The 19274-nt window shown below is 55.8% G+C and overlaps 1 protein-coding gene across 3 annotated transcripts in view; it reads left to right on the forward strand.

Moving 5' to 3' along the window:
• The first annotated feature begins 4582 nt into the window (after positions 1–4582).
• NUP98 (nucleoporin 98 and 96 precursor) overlaps positions 4583–19274 on the forward strand; it is a 34479-nt gene continuing 19787 nt past the window's right edge. For 2 of the 3 annotated variants that reach the window (XM_044418557.1, XM_044418558.1), the window contains exons 1-12: positions 4583–4681; positions 5602–5703; positions 5796–5975; positions 6587–6726; positions 8003–8110; positions 8919–9102; positions 10437–10591; positions 12130–12267; positions 14335–14419; positions 16212–16304; positions 17882–18022; positions 19019–19152. In XM_044418557.1, the coding sequence (XP_044274492.1) occupies positions 4606–4681; positions 5602–5703; positions 5796–5975; positions 6587–6726; positions 8003–8110; positions 8919–9102; positions 10437–10591; positions 12130–12267; positions 14335–14419; positions 16212–16304; positions 17882–18022; positions 19019–19152 (1536 nt within the window). In that variant the 5' untranslated portion in view covers positions 4583–4605. The remainder of the gene's footprint in view (positions 4682–5601; positions 5704–5795; positions 5976–6586; positions 6727–8002; positions 8111–8918; positions 9103–10436; positions 10592–12129; positions 12268–14334; positions 14420–16211; positions 16305–17881; positions 18023–19018; positions 19153–19274) is intronic. The other variant, XM_044418559.1, reaches the window with a different exon arrangement.

A 19274-nucleotide genomic window follows, 5' to 3' on the forward strand; every position in this document is an offset into this window, starting at 1 on the left:
CCGCGCGGGTGACGCGCTGCCGCACGCTGTGCGCGGCGGCGGCGGGCCTCGTCGCCCCGCGTGTGGCGGGAGCCGCGTTTCCGCAGGCGCCCGGGGCGGGCCGCCCCCTCTTGCCCGGATGCCCCGCCCGGGGCTCGCACCTCGTGGAAACTCCGCCGGGCCGAGGCCTCCCTTCAGCGGCTGTGACTCCCGCCGCTCAGCTTCGCGGGGAGGCGAGCAGCTTGCCAGATCCCGCGAAGCACCCGGCTGGATCAGGCCAAGCCTCCGTCCCGTCCCTTATTCCATCCCCGCGGGGTCCGTCAGCCGCTGAAGTTCCCAGCAGCTGAGCTGTACAGGCAGCCTGCCCGGGGAGCCACGGATCCCCTTCAGCCGCACGACTCCGTCTCTTTCAGAGCCGGCCGATGCGTGGAAGCGAGGCCCACGAGTGCTGTGTGAAGCTCCTCTTCATAGGATGGGCTCGTTGGGCGCTAGTATTGTGGGTGGCTATGTGCTATTGGGTTGTCCCTAGCTTGTGGCAACGCCATGAACGAACGCCTGCCAGAATGCCCTGTCTTTGACAGCGCTGCTCATTTCTTGTAGACAGTTTTATAAAAGGGATCAAAATCTCTTCTGGTCCTCTATCACATCTCCTTTTGCCTGTTCCTCCCACCCTGCATAACCTCAACAATCCCAGATGTTGTGACGTTCCCTGACCTGGAGGTAGCACACAGTTCCTGGTTCTTTTTCCAATTTTACAGAATATTTTTAAGTACAATGATCAGTTGTCATTGTCAATGCTGGCCTTGTTTTTCTAAGGATTCAGAAAACTGTGCTTGAGCTCCTAGAAGGCTCAAGTGCACAGAAGCCCTCAATGTGAATTTCCTGCCTTTTTTAAAAGCCTTGTGAGGCTACTTTTCAGTCCCTTGCTATACAGTTTTCAATACTAACAAAATCTCAAACAGAAATAGAATGAGACATTGCCAGTAGGAAATTGCAATATTAAGTATTAATCAAGGCTGAACTGAAGAAGTATGCTTTTACAGTTTGCCAGAAAACAAGCTGGGACAGAACTTGTATAAATAACCCCCTTTTTGAGAGCAACAGAATCATTGTTTTGTCTTTCTCCAATACAGCTTGCTGTCTCATATTCATGGGTTTCCATGCAGGTGTATGTGTTTATATATAACATTAACATTATTTTCCTTCCTTTTAGGATGGGTATGGTTTTTGGAGCAAATGTACTTTTTCCTTGTTATATTTCAGTTATGATTTCAATCCCATTGGTTCTCAGTGATAGTGATGAGTTTATAGCTACCCTCTCTCAGCAGAATTCCAAAGTCATTGGCTATTTATATTCCGGATATTTGTGTATAAGCATCTGAACACAGATGTTATATCATCCTGTTTTCCTTGCTGATTGACTTGCAAATTACTGGGCCCCACTTTCATTGTTTTATTTTTTTTTGTCCCCTGTTTTCTTGTGTTTAATATTTGGCTTCATAACCAATCTGGGCTTCTAACCACCACCACCCATTTAGTTTAAAGTGCTCTTGATCAAGCTCTAACGTTTCTGCCAAACACTTTCTTCAAAGTCTCAGGAAGGACATCCCACTCTCCGCAAAGAGCTCTTCATATACAGCACTAAGATTCATCATAGTACTATATTTTAGAATTGCAGATCCTGGTCCCCAAAATCAATGTTAACAGGTGCTCACTCTCAGTATTCTCTTTTTCTTATCAACTTCCTCATCTTCCAACAGGGAGCAGTAATGAAAATGTCACTTATGCCCCCATGTCCTTCACTCAGAGCCTCGTGAACTTTAGAGTTCTGTTTGGCATTTTCTGCAGTGATGCCGTGTCTTTTCACGGCAGGAGAGGGTGGTGGTTGCTTGCCTTAGTGGGTCCCATAATCTCTCCGTAATGTCATAGCTCAGACACATGGTTCGAGCAGACGGTACGCCAGCTGGGCCGACACGGGCCTCCATCCCTCTCCCCGGGCATTCGTCAGCCACTCTTGTTTCTGCTGTTTATCAATACATTCCTCTCATCCACCTGGGCTGAAATTCTCCTTAATATTTTGTGGAGTACCAACAAATGACTCAGCTGCAGGTAGCCCAGGGCCACATCCCATGCCAAGAGTGTGGTGTTAGCCCAGAATATTTCCGATGCATTGGTTCTTTATACTGGGTTCTTTCACTGTTCTCCCACTTGCTAGGAAACTTCCTCCTTCAGGTGCCTCTTCAGGAGAGCCTCCCGCTTCTTGTCTAATTACTTTTTACCGCCTTACTAAATGGAAGCATTCAACTCTGTCCTTAGAGCCCCTTCCCCATCTCCTCCAAAAAAGCTGCTGGCTTGCACTTGATGCAGGCTTAGGCCACAGTGTCAGGCAGCAAGGTGAATTTCCTCTCTGCCTTCCCTAAATATCCACACAAAACTCCTGTTTGCCCACTCTGCTGATTCACTTCCAGGGCACAGGAGGACCTTCCAGCAGAACTTGCCTGCTTGATCATCTTGTCCATGGCCATGCTCCCAAGCTGCAGACTTGGGCCAGCACAAAAAGGGGCAAAAGGAAAGCTTGAAACAAGTCACCAGTATAGCTTAGAACGCCACAGGTTGTTCTTGGATACTCATGAGCCCTGATCTCATATACTAATGCGCAGCCTAAACAGGGAAGAAGGGCCAGTGGGGGTGACATTCACCTCCCACCTCCTGCTTTGAAACTTTTGGTAGATGGGCTTCTTAAGTGGTGCATCACTGTTGTTTTAGAGGGAGAGGGAAGGAGGTGGGGGAGACTTTGGGACAGCTTTTATCATTTCCTATCTCCTCCCTGCCTTTTCCCCTTTCTGAAGTTGACTTCCTGACCTCGGACCGTATATGGCATGGTTCTCAGCTGGTTTTTCCATGCCAGCTGTAAGGGAGTGGGGGAGGAGCACTGTCTCTGACCTTGGGTCACAGAATCTGGCATACCCTGTGCCTCTCAGGTGCCTTCTAGGCATCAGGCAATTGTTTCCTTAACAACCTATGCAGGGCAGAAGAATACACCTATACAAATAAAACCTGTTAGGCTGTATCATGTGAGAGTGACAGTACCCAGGTGCCAGTTTGTTTTGTGCTTGCACATGAACACCCACCGTGAAAGCCACCCCCCTGGAATTGAAAGTGAAAGTGACTTCAGGCACAGGTTTGCCCCATCAGAGAGGACACCCTCTGATGACTGCACCACTTCTTGGCATCAAATACTAAGAAGAACTAGGAAGGTAGCACATCCATCATGTCCTAGTTGAGAGTTTTCTAAGAGTTGGCAGTATCATGAGAAACTTGGATGATCCTGAAAGAAATGAGTGAACCTCTGGACTTGATTGCCCTGGTTTGTAACCTCTACCATGAACCAGAAGCAACTGTTAGGACAGAATATGAAGAAACGACATCCTTTCTTATGGGTAGAAGCATCGGGCAATCGTGTATTTTGCCTCCTTGGCTGTTCAGTCTGTATGCAGAACATATAAGGAGCATATCTGCGTATGTTAAATTATTAATGCATCTTCAGCCAATTTTCATTTGTGTTTCCTCTGATTCTAATCTTATATACTTCTATATAAGTATAGGTACTTACATTTTAACTGTGTATATCCCCTGGGCTGAACTGAAAGGGTATCTAGTAGAATTTAGTAACTGGTTTTGAAGCAAGAAACCTGCTTAAGGCTGGTTGCCAGTGCCGTTGCGTGACTAACGTGCTCATGTCTGCATAGGTGAGCATCTGTGAGTCTCTGCAGAGAGTCTCTGGAGACCAGTTTTCAGTCCAGTATTCCCCGCTTTTAGCTGGTCTTCTAGAGCAACTTCATTACTAATTTCTCACTGATCCTTCCGGCTCAGTAAAATCCCACCATGGTTTCCCCTCAGGTCAGTGACCTTGGGTGTGCCTGGTTTCCATTTCCCCTGGAGCAGAGAGGAATTGTCGTCTTAATATGGATCTTGCCTAATTGTTAGAAGAGCTGTTGCTGCATTTCTGCAGCTTCTTAGCAAATTCTACCTGTCCTCCTATGTGTCATGTTTCTGTTTCACAATGGCAAGGACAGCTGAGGGAGTGGCAGATGGACTGATTCACATGCAAAGGTCCGGTTGCCTTGGGAACAGCAGGAATAGGACCCCTTGCTGGCCTCCTACTTGAATTACCTAGAAGCCATGGAATTTAGATGCGCAGGGGAGAGTTTTTAATCCTAACGCAGATTGCGAGTTTGTAGGTGTGGCCCCTGTTCAGCAGTCCTTGCTTGCTGAGGACACTGCGCTGTCTCGGCCTGGCATTTTGTGGCACTTGCAAGCCCAAATGTGCTGGACACTGAGGCGCCTGAGAGCAGAAGCACTTGAGAGAACCAGCACTTCCTGCCTCTCTCCTGACAAGAGCCATCCTACTGGGCGGCTGTGGCAATTTCTGTCCCAAAGGACCTGCCAGCTTCTTGTGATGAAACTGCTTTTTATATTAGTGGGCGGGGGGGGTGCGCTAAAACCTGCATTTGGAGCTTTTCCCTGAGTAAAGCCAGGCATGGGTTTCTCAAAGCTGGATGAATTGAAAGGGTTTTTCTTTTTATATTCTTTGCTTAGATTCTGAGAACCTGAAACAGCCTCAAAATGTTTAACAAATCGTTTGGAACACCTTTTGGTAGCAACACAGGCGGTTTTGGGACAACTTCAGCTTTTGGACAGAGTAAGTAACAGTCTGAATGAGACCGTAGAAATGGCCTTATCAGATTCCCTGCAAAACATTTGGTCTTGCACTCATGTCTGTGGCCAGTAGTCAAGAATCCGGGGAGTTGCCGTTTGGTGGACACCAGGAAGCTTGCTCTGAGTCCTCTGCTTTGACTGGCAGCAGCTCTCCAGACTGAAGCTTTTCCTGCCGCCTGCTATAGTTTTAAAACACTGCTTATGCACAGTGACATTTTTCAGCCATCTGATTGGGTTCTCCTCCTCTGCAGATCTTTAGACTGCAGATTTTATAACTTTTGCTATAATATACTTCAATGGGATTTTATTATTGCCACGACACCCAGAGAATCGTGGAGTTGGGTGGCAGCACGGAAATCCAGCAAGGGTGTGACCTCGTATGTGCTTCGGCAGAAAAGGTCCTGTAATTTGTGGCATGCCCAGCTGGCTCTATTGGCTGGGCTGGGCTGATGCTTGCAGGACTGTTTTCTATCTAAACATGCAGAATTGCACTCTAAATCAAGCATTTTTCCCCTAACCGGAGAAAGCGGGGTGGAATTTGAGATTACTTGTGCCTGCTGCCCCTCTGAGCTGTGAGTTTGGGGTTTAGTTGTTTTTCATTTCGGTGGTGGCTCAGCTTTAACTGCTGCAGCTTTCCCTAGTCTCTGGAATATGTTTGCCCGCGTGCTGACATTTTGTGTACCCAGGATTTGCCTGAATGGCTCTGAATTGCCTGGCCTGCCCATGCAGAAGCGCTGCAGTGCTCGGGAGCATGCTCGCCTGGCCATGCACCGTTCAGGAAGTGATCCCCTTGCGCTCCCTGCAGCCTGGCCGGGGCTCTGCCTCAGCATGCAGCCAGCTCCTTGCTCGGCAGGGCCGGCCCTCTCGTGTGCTCAGGCCCCGTGCTCTCTTGCTGCTCTGCAGATGCTGGCTTTGGCACAACCAGTGGAGGAGCTTTCGGAGCATCTGCGTTTGGATCGAACAACAACACGGGCGGACTCTTTGGGACAGCACAGACCAAGCCAGGTACAGCCATTACTGATGCCCCCTGCATCTTGGCAGCTTCCGCTGCCTCGTGCTTTTGTGTCCCTAATTTGATTCGCTGCTTCCGGTTGCAGGTGGGCTGTTTGGATCGAGTACCTTTAGCCAGCCAGCCACCTCATCCACTAGCACCGGATTTGGGTTTGGAACATCAACTGGAACGTCCAGTGGCTTGTTCGGGACAGCAAGCACCGGTGGAGGCCTCTTCTCGTCGCAGAACAATGCCTTTGCACAAAATAAACCCGTGGGGTTTGGCAGTGAGCACAGCTTTATTTTCTCACACCCACCCTGACTCTAGAGCTGCCTGAGGTGTTGTTTGCACGGGCGACTGGCTTGGGCCGTCCTGCTGAGCAGAGCAGGCCTCCTCTGGCCACGTCCCCTCTGGCTTCGGCGCAGGAGGAGCGAGTGGGTTCATGAAGCCTGCAGGCCCCCTGCTTTCATAATACCTCCTGGCACTTCATCTCACAGCCTTTAACATGCCTGATCGTTCTAAGTGTGGAACAGGCAAGCTCTGTGCGCGCGGATGATACTTGATAGTCACAGTGAGTGAAGGATCTGAGAAATGCCTGCGGGAACCACTGGGCGCTCTGGGCCTCGTGCCCGCTGGCAGCAGCCGTGGTGCAAGGCAGGAGCGTCCTGGTTCAAATGGATGTCTGAGCTGGCTCACTGGGTACGGGACCAAATACGGCAGCACAGGAACGAAACACAGGCTAATGGGAATTGGGATCCATGCTCCTTTCTGCAAACCTCACACTGTATTTCAGCTAACTTTGAACGCTGCCGCTGCGAAGCTGTTTCCCATCCACTGAGCATAGTGCGGGAAACGCAGCAGCCGTCATTTGCACACCGCATTCATTTTTCTTTTCAGACTTCGGGACAAGTACTAGCAGCGGCGGCCTCTTTGGAACCACCAATACGACCTCCAATCCCTTTGGGGGCACATCCGGCTCCCTGTTTGGATCTACTAGTTTTGCGACTGTTCCAACTGGCACGACCATTAAATTTAATGTAAGTGCAGGCCATTTCCCGGTTCATATGAATTCTAGCTGTCGCTGAGCCTTCCCTCTCATGGCACTGGCTTGCAGCGCTGATTCCAGTGACGGGTGCCTGGCCCGGCCCCTGCAGGGGTCGTGCAGAGGGGCCTGGCTACGGGGCCCTGCTCGATGTGGCAGCCCGGCTTGCTGGTGGTGATTCCCACTGGGGCTCGTTTGCTCCTGAGCGCAGGGCGGTGGCATGTGGCTGCCGTGCCGCAGTTAAATCTGGCACGGCCTCTGTTGGTCTCAGCACTGCGCCCGGTTCAAAGAGTGGAGGGAGGGAGGGAGGGAAGCCTCTGAACTGGCCCAGAACAATTTTGCTGTGGCGACTAGTCATGTCATACACAAAGGAGAGAATGGTGGAGGTGTTTTGCATCGCTTTCTGTTACACTTGCACTGATGCACCTGTGCGTGCAGGTTGACAGGTCGGGAAAGGGAAGACTTGGTTGAGAACAGCACAGCAGTAGCGTGCGATCGCTTGAGAAGGAGCTGTAGCTCGGCAGCAGAGCCCCTGCCTTGGGTGCGGAAGCAGTCCTTGGCATCTTCGGGCAGCGCAGGGAACTCTCTGAAGGCCTGAAGAGCCGCTGCCACTTAGTGTAGGCCGAACTGAACGAGGTGGGCCCAGGGCCCGATCTGGCCCGAGGCAGCGCCCATCCTCTCCGTGCCAGGCAGCAGCACAGCCCCATGTCTTTGAAGGAACCGCTGTGGTGCAGGCCCCTTTAAGGGGAGTTCTGTAGCAGCCGATGGAGAGGGAGGCGGAGACACACAGACTGGAGGGCAGGAATGAGAGGCGGTCCTTCCCATAAGGAGCAGGTGTGAGGGTGGGGATGTCTCACACCTGCAGCATCAGGAGCAGCAGCAGACTCAGGCCAAGGCAGCAGGGCTTCCTTCCTCGCAGGGAGGGGTTTTTGCAGATGTGGTCAGAAAGAGGCACGGGCCACGTGCAGCTTAGTTCTGAGAAATGTTCCCATTCTCTGTGTATCATGGTAAGCAGAGCCTGGCCATTTTGCTTTGTGACCAGTCCTCCCCCCCACAAAAGCGGTGGCTGCCCTTAAAATATCCTGGCCACCCAGAGCACTTCCGAGCTGAGCGGGAGTCCCTGTTTCCAGGTGGAGGCCCGCCCGAGCAGCCCCTTGAAGCTCACAGGCGCGCCGCTGCTCCCCTGTGTGCTGATGGTCTGCTGATGGGGCCCAGGAAGTGGGACCTGGGCCCCCGGGAGCCCAGAAGACAGCAACCTTTCTTTCTCACAGCCTCCGACTGGCACTGACACGATGGTGAAGTCTGGAGTCAGCACAAACATCAGCACCAAGCATCAGTGCATCACTGCCATGAAAGAGTACGAGAGCAAATCCCTGGAGGTTAGTCTTTGGGGGGGGGGGGTCCCTACATGCCACCCGCTCCGTGGCTCTGGCACTGGAGCTGCTCTCCTCGCTGCCCCCTTGGAGGCAAGGCGGGGCTTTTCCGAAGAGGCTCAGCTGTGGGGCACCTTCCGCGCCCTTCCTGAAAGTTGCCCAGAGTGGTTTTTGCCCGGAGCGTCAAATGGGCATTCCTGGCAGGCTCCACTAATCAAGGCTGGGCCGGTGGAGCACCGTGGCGGACGCAGAACGCTGCCCCTTCTCGCTCCTTTCCCCAGCACCCCAGCCTGCCTCTCTGCTTCTCCTGCGGAGCCGTGGCTCCCCGCCGTGCCTGGGGCAGGTGCCTAAGTGGGGCCACGGCCATTCCCCGCCCTTTCCTGCTGCAGGCCTCCCCCGCGGGGAGCTGGAGGTCAGTGCAGGCTGATGCTTGCTGTGCCCGGGTAGACAGTGGCCTGCTCTTCCCTCGGGGTGCCGCGAGCCCGCAGCTGCTGAGCAGGGCCTGCCGGGCCCCTCTGCACGGGCCCCCGCTCACACGTCGGGGGCGGGGCGGGGCGGCCTCTGCAGACCGTGTGCTGGGCTGGGCCCATCACAGTCGCTGGGGAAGGGCGGGGGGGGCACCTGTGGCCCCCTGGGTGCCTGTCTTGCCGCGGGTGATGAAGCCGCGCTGCTCCCGCTTTCTGGGAGCGGCGCCCCCGTCCGCACCTTTCCTGGCTCACGTGCCGCCTCTCCATTAGTGCAGAGCAGGTGTGGCACTGGGGGTGGGGGTGGAGCTGCGTGGGGGTTCACGTGTCGTCCTGTGTGGCACGTTCAGGAACTCCGTCTGGAAGACTATCAAGCAAACAGGAAAGGTCCCTCCAACCCAGTCGGAGCCGGGGCCACTCCAGGCCTGTTCGGGTCTTCTACTGCAACCTCCAGTGCAGCCACGGGGCTCTTTGGTTCCTCCACCACTAATGCGGGCTTTTCCTACGGACAGAACAAGACGGGCTTTGGAACCAGTAAGTGTGGTGCCGGCTTCCCTGGGGTCCCTCTTTGGGCTTGTGGTGCCAGCTGTCCGCTTGATAAAATGCTGCCCGGGAGCAACACGCTGCTGCTTCCCGCTTGGAGCAGCCTATCCAGACAGAGTGCGCTCCCTGATCAAGCCAGTGGGATGCAAGCACCGCGTGCTTACGGGGTGCTAACCAGCCAGTGGCTGGGAAGCGGCAGGAAAACGGGGAAGAGCCGTGTGGGCCAAGCAGCGCTTGGAGCAAGGAGACACGTGGCCCGTGGGAGGCCTCTGGCCGGTTGCGGTCGCTCGGGATGAAATGGTGAGGCTCTGCATGCCGGGGTCGAGCGTCCTCCTTTTTGCTTGAGGCCACCTGCCATTTCCGGAAGGGCCGGGCCCTGCCGGCCGGAGTGGCTCCCGTTCCGCCCCGTTCTCCTCTCGGCCGCCATGTGCAGCAGCGCACGGTTCCGGTGGGCGGGACTCCTCGGCGAGCCTTGGGGCAGCCGCCTGGTCCTGACGCAGCGCAGCAGCGCGCAAAGCGGGCCCGGCCCCGGGCCGTGTTTCATCCTCGGGGCTGTCGCTGAGTGCGCAGCGGCATTTGTGTCGGACACTTCCGACCTGGAGAGATGGAGTTGCTCATTTGCCCTCTCACGGGCCCGACTGGCCGGAGGCTCCCCACCCCTGCTCTGCAGAAGGCCAGGAGAAGGTGTCCCAAGATTGCTATCACTGTGTGCATCAAACAAACGGGGAACTTCAGAGCGAGTTGGCTCCTCCACGGAATCGCTGTGGGGGCCATCACAAGGCCCCACTCCCACCACGGAGTGAGTGCTGAGCCTGCGCCCATCTTCCCCGCCCAGAATGAGCGGAGTGGCCTTGAGATGAGGAACGACATCAGGGAGGCATCCAAAGCAGAAAGGGTCCCCCCCCCCCCCCCGGTCACAACAAAGAAGTAAGCGTTGGTGATACTCTGAGTGAGGGCAGGTGGAGGTACGGACCACAGGAGAGGTGGCCGCAGGCAAAACCCAAAGGGATGCTGTCCAGGAGGCCGTGCGGGGGGAAACAGTGACCTTCGTGAACTGCCCCAGACGCCCAAGACAGCATCACTTAGTCTGAACATAGGAAGCGTCCTTAAAATGGGGGTAGTTGGGAGGTGGAGTCCAGAGTGTCGGATTGCTCCAGAAACCTTCAGAGTTACTTAAAGCCACAATGATAGAAGGCAACTAGAATGTTTGCTGCCAGTCGGGACCCCAAGAGGTCCCTGGGGAGGCTGACAGGCAGTCCTGAGGAAGCCAGGCGTGTCAGCAGCAGCACAGAACCCCCCCCCCCCCCCCCCTCCCTCCACTGCAGGCGCATCCGGCTTTGGGACGGGCGCGGGCAGCCTCTTCGGCCAGACGCAGCAGACGACCGGCCTCTTCAACAAGCCCTTCGGCCAGGCCACCACGGCACAGAACGCGAGCTATTCCTTTGGGAACACACTTGGGCAGCCCAGCACAAGCACAATGGTGAGCTCAGCGGGGCAGAGCGGCCGGGGGACCGGAGTGTAAGAACGGCGGGGCCTGGCTCTGGTCTGCCCATGCAGCGGCCAGCCGGTTGCCCCTGGCGCATCCACAAGCAAGGCAGCGGGGCAGGGGTGCCCCTCCTGCCCATGCTCTCTGGCAACCTGCTGCCGGCCTTCACGGCGAGCTACTATGGATGGCCTCCCCACTCCACAGTCTGGCCTGATGCCATTTGAAGCCACCTGAACCAGTGGCCCTTGCCGTAGCCCGGTCCAGAGCTGAGCTGTGCCCAGGCTGCTCCAGGTCTCCTGGTGCCTCAGTGCCTCGACGCTGCAGCTTTTGCTCAGAGCTTGCACGGCGAATGCTTGTTCAGGTGGACGATGGGCGGGCGCAGCTTCCGGCTGCATCTGGGCCTAGCGAATGTTTGTCCAGGGTGCGTTAAAGTGATGGCTAAGCCCCAAAGCAGCTCCGGTGCTGCAAAGTCCATGCAGCCCAGCACAGATGAGCCCCAGCTCTGGCGCCTCACGGCAGAGGGTCTTCCCTGGCCACGGTCCGCCACCCGGGGTGCTGGCCCTCTGCCTGCAGGGTGCGCGCTTCCCGCCTCTGCCCTCTCCCGGGGGGGCTCGGTCGGCACAGCCGCCCCGAGCGCAGGCCAGCGGCGTGGGCAGGCGCCTCTAGCAGGGCATTCCTGCCGGCTGCCCGCTGGCCTGGCAGCAGAGCTGGCGCCTCCTCTTCGGCCTGCAGCGGCTTGCTGGGGAGCCGTACTGGCAGGCTGGCACTTCCCTGGCGGTGGGAAGGAGTGCACAGCCCTCCAGGGGTCCTCAGAGCAGCATTTTGCAATCCATACCTCATGCTCCTCTGTCAAGCCATCCAGCGTGTGCCGGTGTCTGTCTCTGCCTCGTGCTGAGCTGCCACCTTAGCTGTGGAATTAGCCACCTAAATTAATGAATTAAAATTATTTTTTCGCCCAATGTTTAACTAATCCACAATCAACTCATATAAAGTATCGTGCCTTTAATATTCATGTCCGGTAATGACAACAGAAGCCTTACACTGAACATGGGGCGCAGTTGGCAGAGCCATGCGGGAAGCAAGGGATTGAGCTGCAGGGAGTAGCAGTCCTTGTAGGTGGTGGGAAAATGCCTTCATCTGCAGAGACAAAGCTGTGAGCGTTGTGGGGGCTTTGGGCCCCAGCAGGGGCCAGCTGGTTCTTCATTCCCATGGTGCCTTTCTGCCTCCAGCCCTAAGCATGCATTCGGAAAGTGCCAGACCTGCCCTGACTCGAGCCCTTCAGTATTTTTTCCACAGCATAATGACCGACGGGAAAATGGGCTTTTTGTCTGGCGAATAAATAGACGTTTCTGCTGAACCAAACTCCGGTAGATTTGGCCTCTCTGACTGTCGCTAGCAGAGCTTGTCCAGTTGTATGGAAAGAAACGCATTGTGCAGCAGTTGCCTCCAGCATCCAAAACTGCTGCGAAAGGCTATTTAGGGGCCGCGTTGCAGGTAGCACCTCCTTCTCAAACAGCCCCTCACACTTGCAGGGTTTATTTGGAGCCACGCAGCCCTCTCAGCCTGGAACCCTTTTTGGAACAGCGGCTAATACAAACACCGCGACCGGATTTGGAACCGGGACAAGTCTCTTTGGACAAACCAATACAGGTTTTGGTGTTGGTAGCTCGGTATGTCAGTTGGAAGTAGTTCAGATTCTTTTTAAGAGTATGAAAAGAAATAGCTCTGTTGGAGTTTTTCTAGTCGTTACAGTTATAATTAGAAATACCCGAGAAAGCTGGCTTTGAACAACTCTGGGAGGTTCTGCTTATTGAAAACGGCAGCGAGCGCCTGGTGCTGCTGGTTGCTCAGTGACCGGCGGGTCCGTCATGGGTCTCCATGTAAAATGGCACATGGCAGGCCTGGGGCACGTGCTGGAGCGGCCTGCTCCGTCTCCCCACACCTGCTCCCTGAGGGGCAGTTCCCGCACGTTGGTGCATTCACTCCCTGTGCGTGTGTAAACTGGTGGACGGTTCCAGTGTCAGTTTCTGATCAGGATCCTAAGCCACAGTTCGAGCAAAGCGGATGGTCTTGCTGAGGAAGCATTTCCCGGTCTCAGAGGGAGCGAGACGCCGCGTTAATGAGCGTCAGTTGGGAGGGGCAGCGTGCGGTCCTGGAGCCACGCCTGGCCTGCTGCGCTACAGGGGACCCTGGGTTGTCCCCAGGGCCTGGCTGCCGAGCCGGCAGGACCCAGTCCTGGTGATTTGCCACTGCGGCTCGCCACGGCTGAGAGCCTGTTGAGAAAGGACGGCCCGTTCCAGCAACTCCCCCTGCTGCACTCGCTGGCGGCGGTGGCCGACCTTGGACCTGCAGCCCCTCCTGGGGAAATTGCAAGGGCAGGAGAGCGGTGGCCCCTTTTCCTGAGCAGCTGGCCCATGAGCAGCTGTGGGTCTCCACAGCTTGCCCAGCCAAGGGGGTTCCTCTCCCGCTGCGGTGGGGTGCCTGCGCAGCCCCCCTCCCCCGGTTGCTTCCCTCCACACACAGGCAGGAATGAGGGAATCCGCCCCTTTCAGCAAAGCCACCCAGCCAGCGGCCCCCTCGTTGCACCTCAGAGTGGGTTGGATGCCTCTCCTTCACCCCAGAAGTCTCCACTGGAGGGAGAGGCAAGCATGCCTAGTGAGCGCTCCCACTCCCTCTGCCGTGCCTTGGGTGTGAGCCCAGTTTGCACAGAAGGGGCTCTGACAGCCTCGGGGAGCCATGGCCGACTCTCCATCGCAGTGGCCCTGGAGGCATGTGTCACCAGTGGCTCCCCAGAGGCCTGCGGGGGAAGGCTGGGGAGGCACGCGGTCCCAGTGGCCTGTGGCCTTGGTCTGTCGGGGGGGCCGCCATGAAGTGCCAAGCTGCTCAGCGAGCGAGGCCGCCCTGAGAATGCACGACCAGCCCTGCTGGGCCAGAGCCGAGGTCCACCCAGCCCAGCACTCCATTCCCACGGCGGCAGGCCCGCTCTCCACGGGGTCCCTCCGGCAGGATGGGTGCAGGGCCCCCCGCCCGAGCTCCTAGGCAGCGGGCATGTGCGGCAGGCCACCTCTGGTCAAGGAGGAAGCGCACAGCCCACAGGCCAGGAGCCACTGAGAGCCGCCTCTTTGTGGATCTGTCCAGTTCCCTTCGAAGCCATGTGGGCTGGCTGCCATCCCCGCTTCCCATGGCAGTAAGCGCCACAGCTTCACTGTGTACTGTGGGAAGAAATCCTCCCCCTTACCTGTCCTAGACCTTCCACCAGTCGGCGTCATGGGATGATGCCGGCGAGTGTCAAAACTGTCTTTCCACCGTTGGTTTTGGTGTCGCGGGGAAGGTGCCCTGGGCAGAGGAGACGGCAAGAGTCTTTCTGGCTGTGCCCTTCCCTGGCGGGGTTCTGGATGGCAGCTGCCGCTGTTGGACAGCTCTTGAGGGGGCCGCCACCCCCCTGTGGCCCCAGGTGTGGGGAGGCGGACGCTCGTCCCAGGAATCCTCCCTGCCTCCCCAGTCCCTCTGCCGCGTCAGTGTCGAGCAGGGAGCGGCAGTCCTGAAGTCGGGGCAGCTGCGGCCCAGGCAGCCATCATTCAGGTTTGGGGGGTCGACGGGTGAGGTGCTTCATTTTGGTGGGAGGGGAGGCAATATTTCCAGATGCTCCTTGGCAGCTGAGGAAATGGGCCAGGAGGCATTTGTGGTGTGTGTGAGCGCATGACTGACTCCGTGAAGCTTACAGGCTTTCATTTCAGTCCCTATTTAGCAACAAACCAGCTGGATTTGGAACCACGACCACCAGTGCACCCACGTTTGGCACGACGACGAGTGGACTTTTTGGTAATATGTTCATCAGGTGCCTCTGTCTGGCCCACCTGTCCGTTTATTTCCACCTGCTGCCCCTTCCACTGAACGGAGCGGTGAACCTGTCAGGCTCAATTTCACGCAGATCCCATTTCCCCAAAGTCACTGTTGCCCACAGAAGTGGGGCTCGGTCCTGGCGTGTGCAGGGCCCAGTCAAGCGCTCTGGGGTGTGAGGCGGCGGAAAAGGCTTCATGCTGCGGAAAAAGGTCTTTGTGCACAAGTAGGCAACGTGGAGCTGGGGGGCGGGGCTCCCTTTTTTATCATATTTTACAGGAGTGTAAACAGGCACTGGCACGGTCTTATCTTTTAGGGTCACAGAACCACTTTCCTCCCAAACCCACGGATGGGCACGTCCAGGGGAAACGCAGTCTGTCCTTTTAGTCTGCTTTTACATTTTTCAAAATGCAGGCCTTTTTGTATACACTTCCACAAGTGTACACGTCTCCTCTCAAATGTTGTGTGCATTTTTGCAAATATATGGATTTTTGTGCACGTTTTAGAAAATACCTGTGTTTTGGTGCACTTTTTGTGGATTGTGTCACACATTCTGTAATACCAGCAACAAGGCTGTGCTAGTGTTTGTATTTCGGTTTCGGAAGTGTGAATTCTGTTACGTTTGCATTAAAGCACAAGCAGAACGGATGCCTCGGCCACCCCGAGCATTGGCTGAATCACATGGGAAGCTCTGGGGTCAGTTGTGCCAAAGGCTGGAAGGCGTGCCGAGCCGTGTCTGCCTGCTTGCATGCCTGGGAGGAGCAGCCAGGGCATTCTCGCCACAGGAGGCCTCAGCCTGTTGTGCAAGAGGGTTAAGTTCCTCGCGGGAAGGCGACTCGCTCACCTAATCAGTTGACCTCTGCGAGGAGGCGTACAGCTTTCCTGGAGGCCGCATGCAAGCGCCTTGCTAGACTGCTCCCTGGGGCCCCTGCCTCAGAGGACACTGCTTGAGGTGGCCCCCGGGGTCAGTTCTACTTCTCCGCGTTGCCCCCCTGCCTGACCAGGCTCGGTGCAGGGGGGGAGGAATGCACATGCAAAGCTTTTTGCATCCCCCCATGAAAGATTGCTCCAGTTCAGTGTAAGAGGCTCTTCCTGTTAGCAGCTCGCTCAGAGCTCCTTTCTCGTTGTGTTCCGGCACCAGGCACTTTGGGCAGCTTTTACTTAGCACTAGCTTTGCAATTCGTGCTGAGAAACTTGCATAGTTTTGCATCAACTTGAGTAAAGCCCCCAGTGAGTTAAGAACTGCCAGGAGGAGGAGGAGGCCAATGACTTGGGCTGCGTAAAGCAGGTCTGCAGTACAGCAAGAAAGCGCCGGCGGCTGGGTGCCCTCTTCCAGGATGGGCGGGACAGGCACATGATGGGCCTGTCATGAGCAGGGCCGGCTGGAGCCCAGGGCCAGGCTAGATGGCCCCGGAGGCCCCCTCTGCCTCACCCTATTTCTCAGTTTCCTTTCTGCCTAAAGGGCTTTCCTTGTTTCTCCTTGGTTGCAGATTCCCAGGTCTCCCTAAGGGGGGCTGTCATGGTGACATGGCCCTTGCTGAGCAACAGTCCATGCTGCCTTAGAGGCCGGCTGCATGTTGAGGCACACGGGAAGGAGCCCGGTCCTCCCCTGCAGGGACAGCCAGCCCTGTCGTTCTGGGAAATCGCGGCTGTGGCCTCGGAGAAGGCGTTGCGGGAGTTCAAGGGCTAATGGCCACGAAGGGCTTGTTCGCAGGGTCTGCGAAGAAGGGGGGGCTGGGTGCCAAGGAGCCCACTGATCCTCCTTCGTTTGCAGGGTTTGGTGCGAACAACACGGGGAACAGCCTGTTTGGAAACAAGCCTGCCGCTGGCACTCTGGGAACTGGCTTGGGAACAGGATTTGGAACAGGTAAGAGGCAGGGAGTCGCCCCCACCAGGAATGTGGCCTCTGTTGGGCCCCGAGCCAGAATTCTGCCATGGTGGTGGTTTACCAGGCAGAGCCACCAGCCTGCAGCAAACAGATCCACCAGAGGCCTTTCTCCTTTACATGCTTTGTTGTTTTCCCCACTCGGTCATGCGCCCACCTGCATTGCCTCCCAGTCCTCCAACCATTTCACCTTATTCTTAGCTCCAAAAGTCTGTTGCCTTGCGCTTTCTTTTCCTTTCCCAAACTTACTGAAACTAAAAAAATTCAAAACCCTCCCTTTGTTCTGCAAGGCAGAAGGATGTTAAATTGCTGCTAAATTGTTAGATCAAGCTTTTTTATCCCTCTTCCAATTTTGTGTCCCTTGTCACGGATTCCCAATTCTCTAACATCCGTTATGGTACTAATACTCCAGCAAACTCTGCGCTTGTAGGAAAGTGGTCAGCGTATTGTTCTCAGAAAAGTGTCCTCCTGCCGCCTGCCCAGCCTCGCCTTTCTTTGTGTGAGGACAGCGGTGGCGTGCAGCCACAGCTAATATTTGCCTCCGTGGCTGAGAGACAGACGTGTTTCATGTGCCTGTCAGAATGTGCTCTCAGAATGAAATCTTTGAGAAGAAACCATTCTCTCTCTAGGTTTCCTGCCCACTTGCAGACAGGTCTGCAGTGTTTGCACCTTGTGCAGGGTGATCAAAGCATACTGGGGCTTCCGTGGGTGTACCACCCACCCTGCTGCCCAACTGACTCCCTGCCGGAGCTGACGGAGGTCGTCTCAGATGAGGTTGAAAGCCTCCGGAACGGTGGTTCTGGGGGATTTTAACTTCCTCTCCGAGACTGTTCTGTCCGGGGCGGCTCAGAACTGCATGGTCTCCTTGACAGCCATGGGGCTGTCTCAGCATGTCCTGGGATAACAGTCCTAGATCATCTCCACGGGTTACCAGTTGAAGTCCAGGCCCAATTTACGGTGTTAACGTTGACATATAAAGCGGTAAATGATCGTCGGGCCTGGATATCTGAAGGAATGCCTCCTTCCGCATGCAGCTGTCCAAACTTTGGGATCTTCTGCTGAGTTCCTTCTCTGGGAGCCTCCTTGGAAAGAGGCTGGGAGAGTGGCTACTGGGGAAGGGGCTTGTTTGTGGTGCCTCAGCTCCTGACCCTTCTTCTCAAAGAGGTGCACCTGGCCCAGTCCTGTACTCATTCCAGCACCAGGCCAAAACCATTTTTATTCACCCAGTATTTTGACAGTTCATTGGCTCTTTACTGTGTGTTTTTATATTTTGGAGACTATGTTTTATTCGAGCACTGTTACGGTTTCTGTCATTCTGTAAGCCATCTAGAAATCCAGTTCAGGTATAGACGGGATAAAAATGTTTTAAATAAATAAATAAATCGGTGTTACTTCTCTTGCAAAGCACTACTTGGCAAATGAGGAAGCAGCAGATGGGAGACCTTTTCCCAGGAACACGGAGAACGACAGCGTCCTTCTCCGAGCGCTTGGCTTGCTGCTGCTGCTTGTGCACAATGGCTTTCCACTAACTCTTTCGTTTCTCTCCCCTTCTCCTGTAGTCCTTAGTGCGGGACAGACCTCCCTGTTTGGGAATACCCAGCCTAAATTGGGAAGCACACTGGGGACGGGAGCATTTGGAGCCTCCGGATTTAATACCTCAGCAGCCTCCCTGGGCTTTGGAGCGCCACAGCCAGCTGTGGGTAAGTGCGTAGTCTGCCCGTAGATTGTCTGCACTCAAAGGGGTGTGATCCTGTCGCTGGGCAAGATGCCGCACGAGAGCGCGCCCAGTCGGAGTCACTCTGCGCGCCTGGCAAAAGGGAAAGGGGGCACAGCACAGGCTTTGGTCCTGCCCCCAGCCTGGCCAGGCTTCTGCTGGCAGCACAGACAGCGCAGCCCCTGCAGTCTCTTGCTGGGAAGGCAGGACCTCCAGCGGGCAAGAGGGCGACCCGGAAGTTGTGCGTGAGGGTTGCCTTGTGGTGCCTTGGTTTCCTCTGACACACTGAAGGGCAGGGAGCAGCGCGATTGGCCCTGCCGTATCCTGCTACATCCGTCCATTGCAGTGGGCTTGTTTCTCTCTGGATTCCGTAGCAGTGCCAGGCTAGAGTGCCTGCAGCTGCTCTGGGGGGCCAGGGCGTGGGGCGTAGCCAAAGGGCTGGCTCCCCCTTTCTGCCGAGACTTGGCTAAGAGGAGTCAGACCGATCTCCCGAGGCAGCTTCTGCCATTCGGCTCAGGTGTGCAGGCGAGAATTCAGACCCACCGGGAACAGCAGTGCCCCGGGAGAGCGACCTGAGTGGGGATATATGCAAGTCAATGCCGCAGCACGTAGGTGGATCCCATAAGAACTGCCTAAAAGAATCAGAAGGTCTTTGGTGGATTTGGGGTGAAACTATTTCCTCTTCGTAGTCGAGAGAAAAGCTCATGTTCCAGACCAGCTCTGCTGGTGGTGGCAGCTCAGCTGCTGACTGGGAGAGAGCACGTGCCTCGGCGACCGCATCAGGTCGGAGGCCTAGAACCGTGACGGGCTGAGCGTGGCGCATCCCCGAAGGAACTTGCTTTGGGTTGCTCTTGCCCGTCCGTGCTGGTCAGCGCAGCTGTTAGCGGGGGAGCTGCAGACCAGAATATCCGGAGCGCCCCAAGCTGCCTTCTGCTCGCCTTTCTTGTGCTGCCCCGGGCTGACCTCTCCCCTCCACGTCCAGCTTTGACAGACCCAAATGCTTCCGCGGCTCAGCAGGCCATCCTGCAGCAGCACCTCAACAGCTTGACGTACGCCCCCTTCGGGGATTCGCCTCTCTTCAGAAACCCCATGTCTGACCCAAAGAAGAAGGAGGAGGTGAGTGAGTGTGTGCTGGGGGGACAGGGATCAAAATGGTCAGCGGGGAATGGGGCGGAAAGATTGGCAAGACCAAGGCTGATGTGAAGCCAGAAGGGGGCAGAGGCCGCTTTCCTCTTCTT

Source organism: Varanus komodoensis, unplaced genomic scaffold, assembly GCF_004798865.1.
Source record: "Varanus komodoensis strain SLA01 unplaced genomic scaffold, ASM479886v1 scaffold91, whole genome shotgun sequence".
Classification (NCBI taxonomy): Eukaryota; Metazoa; Chordata; class Lepidosauria; order Squamata; family Varanidae; genus Varanus; species Varanus komodoensis.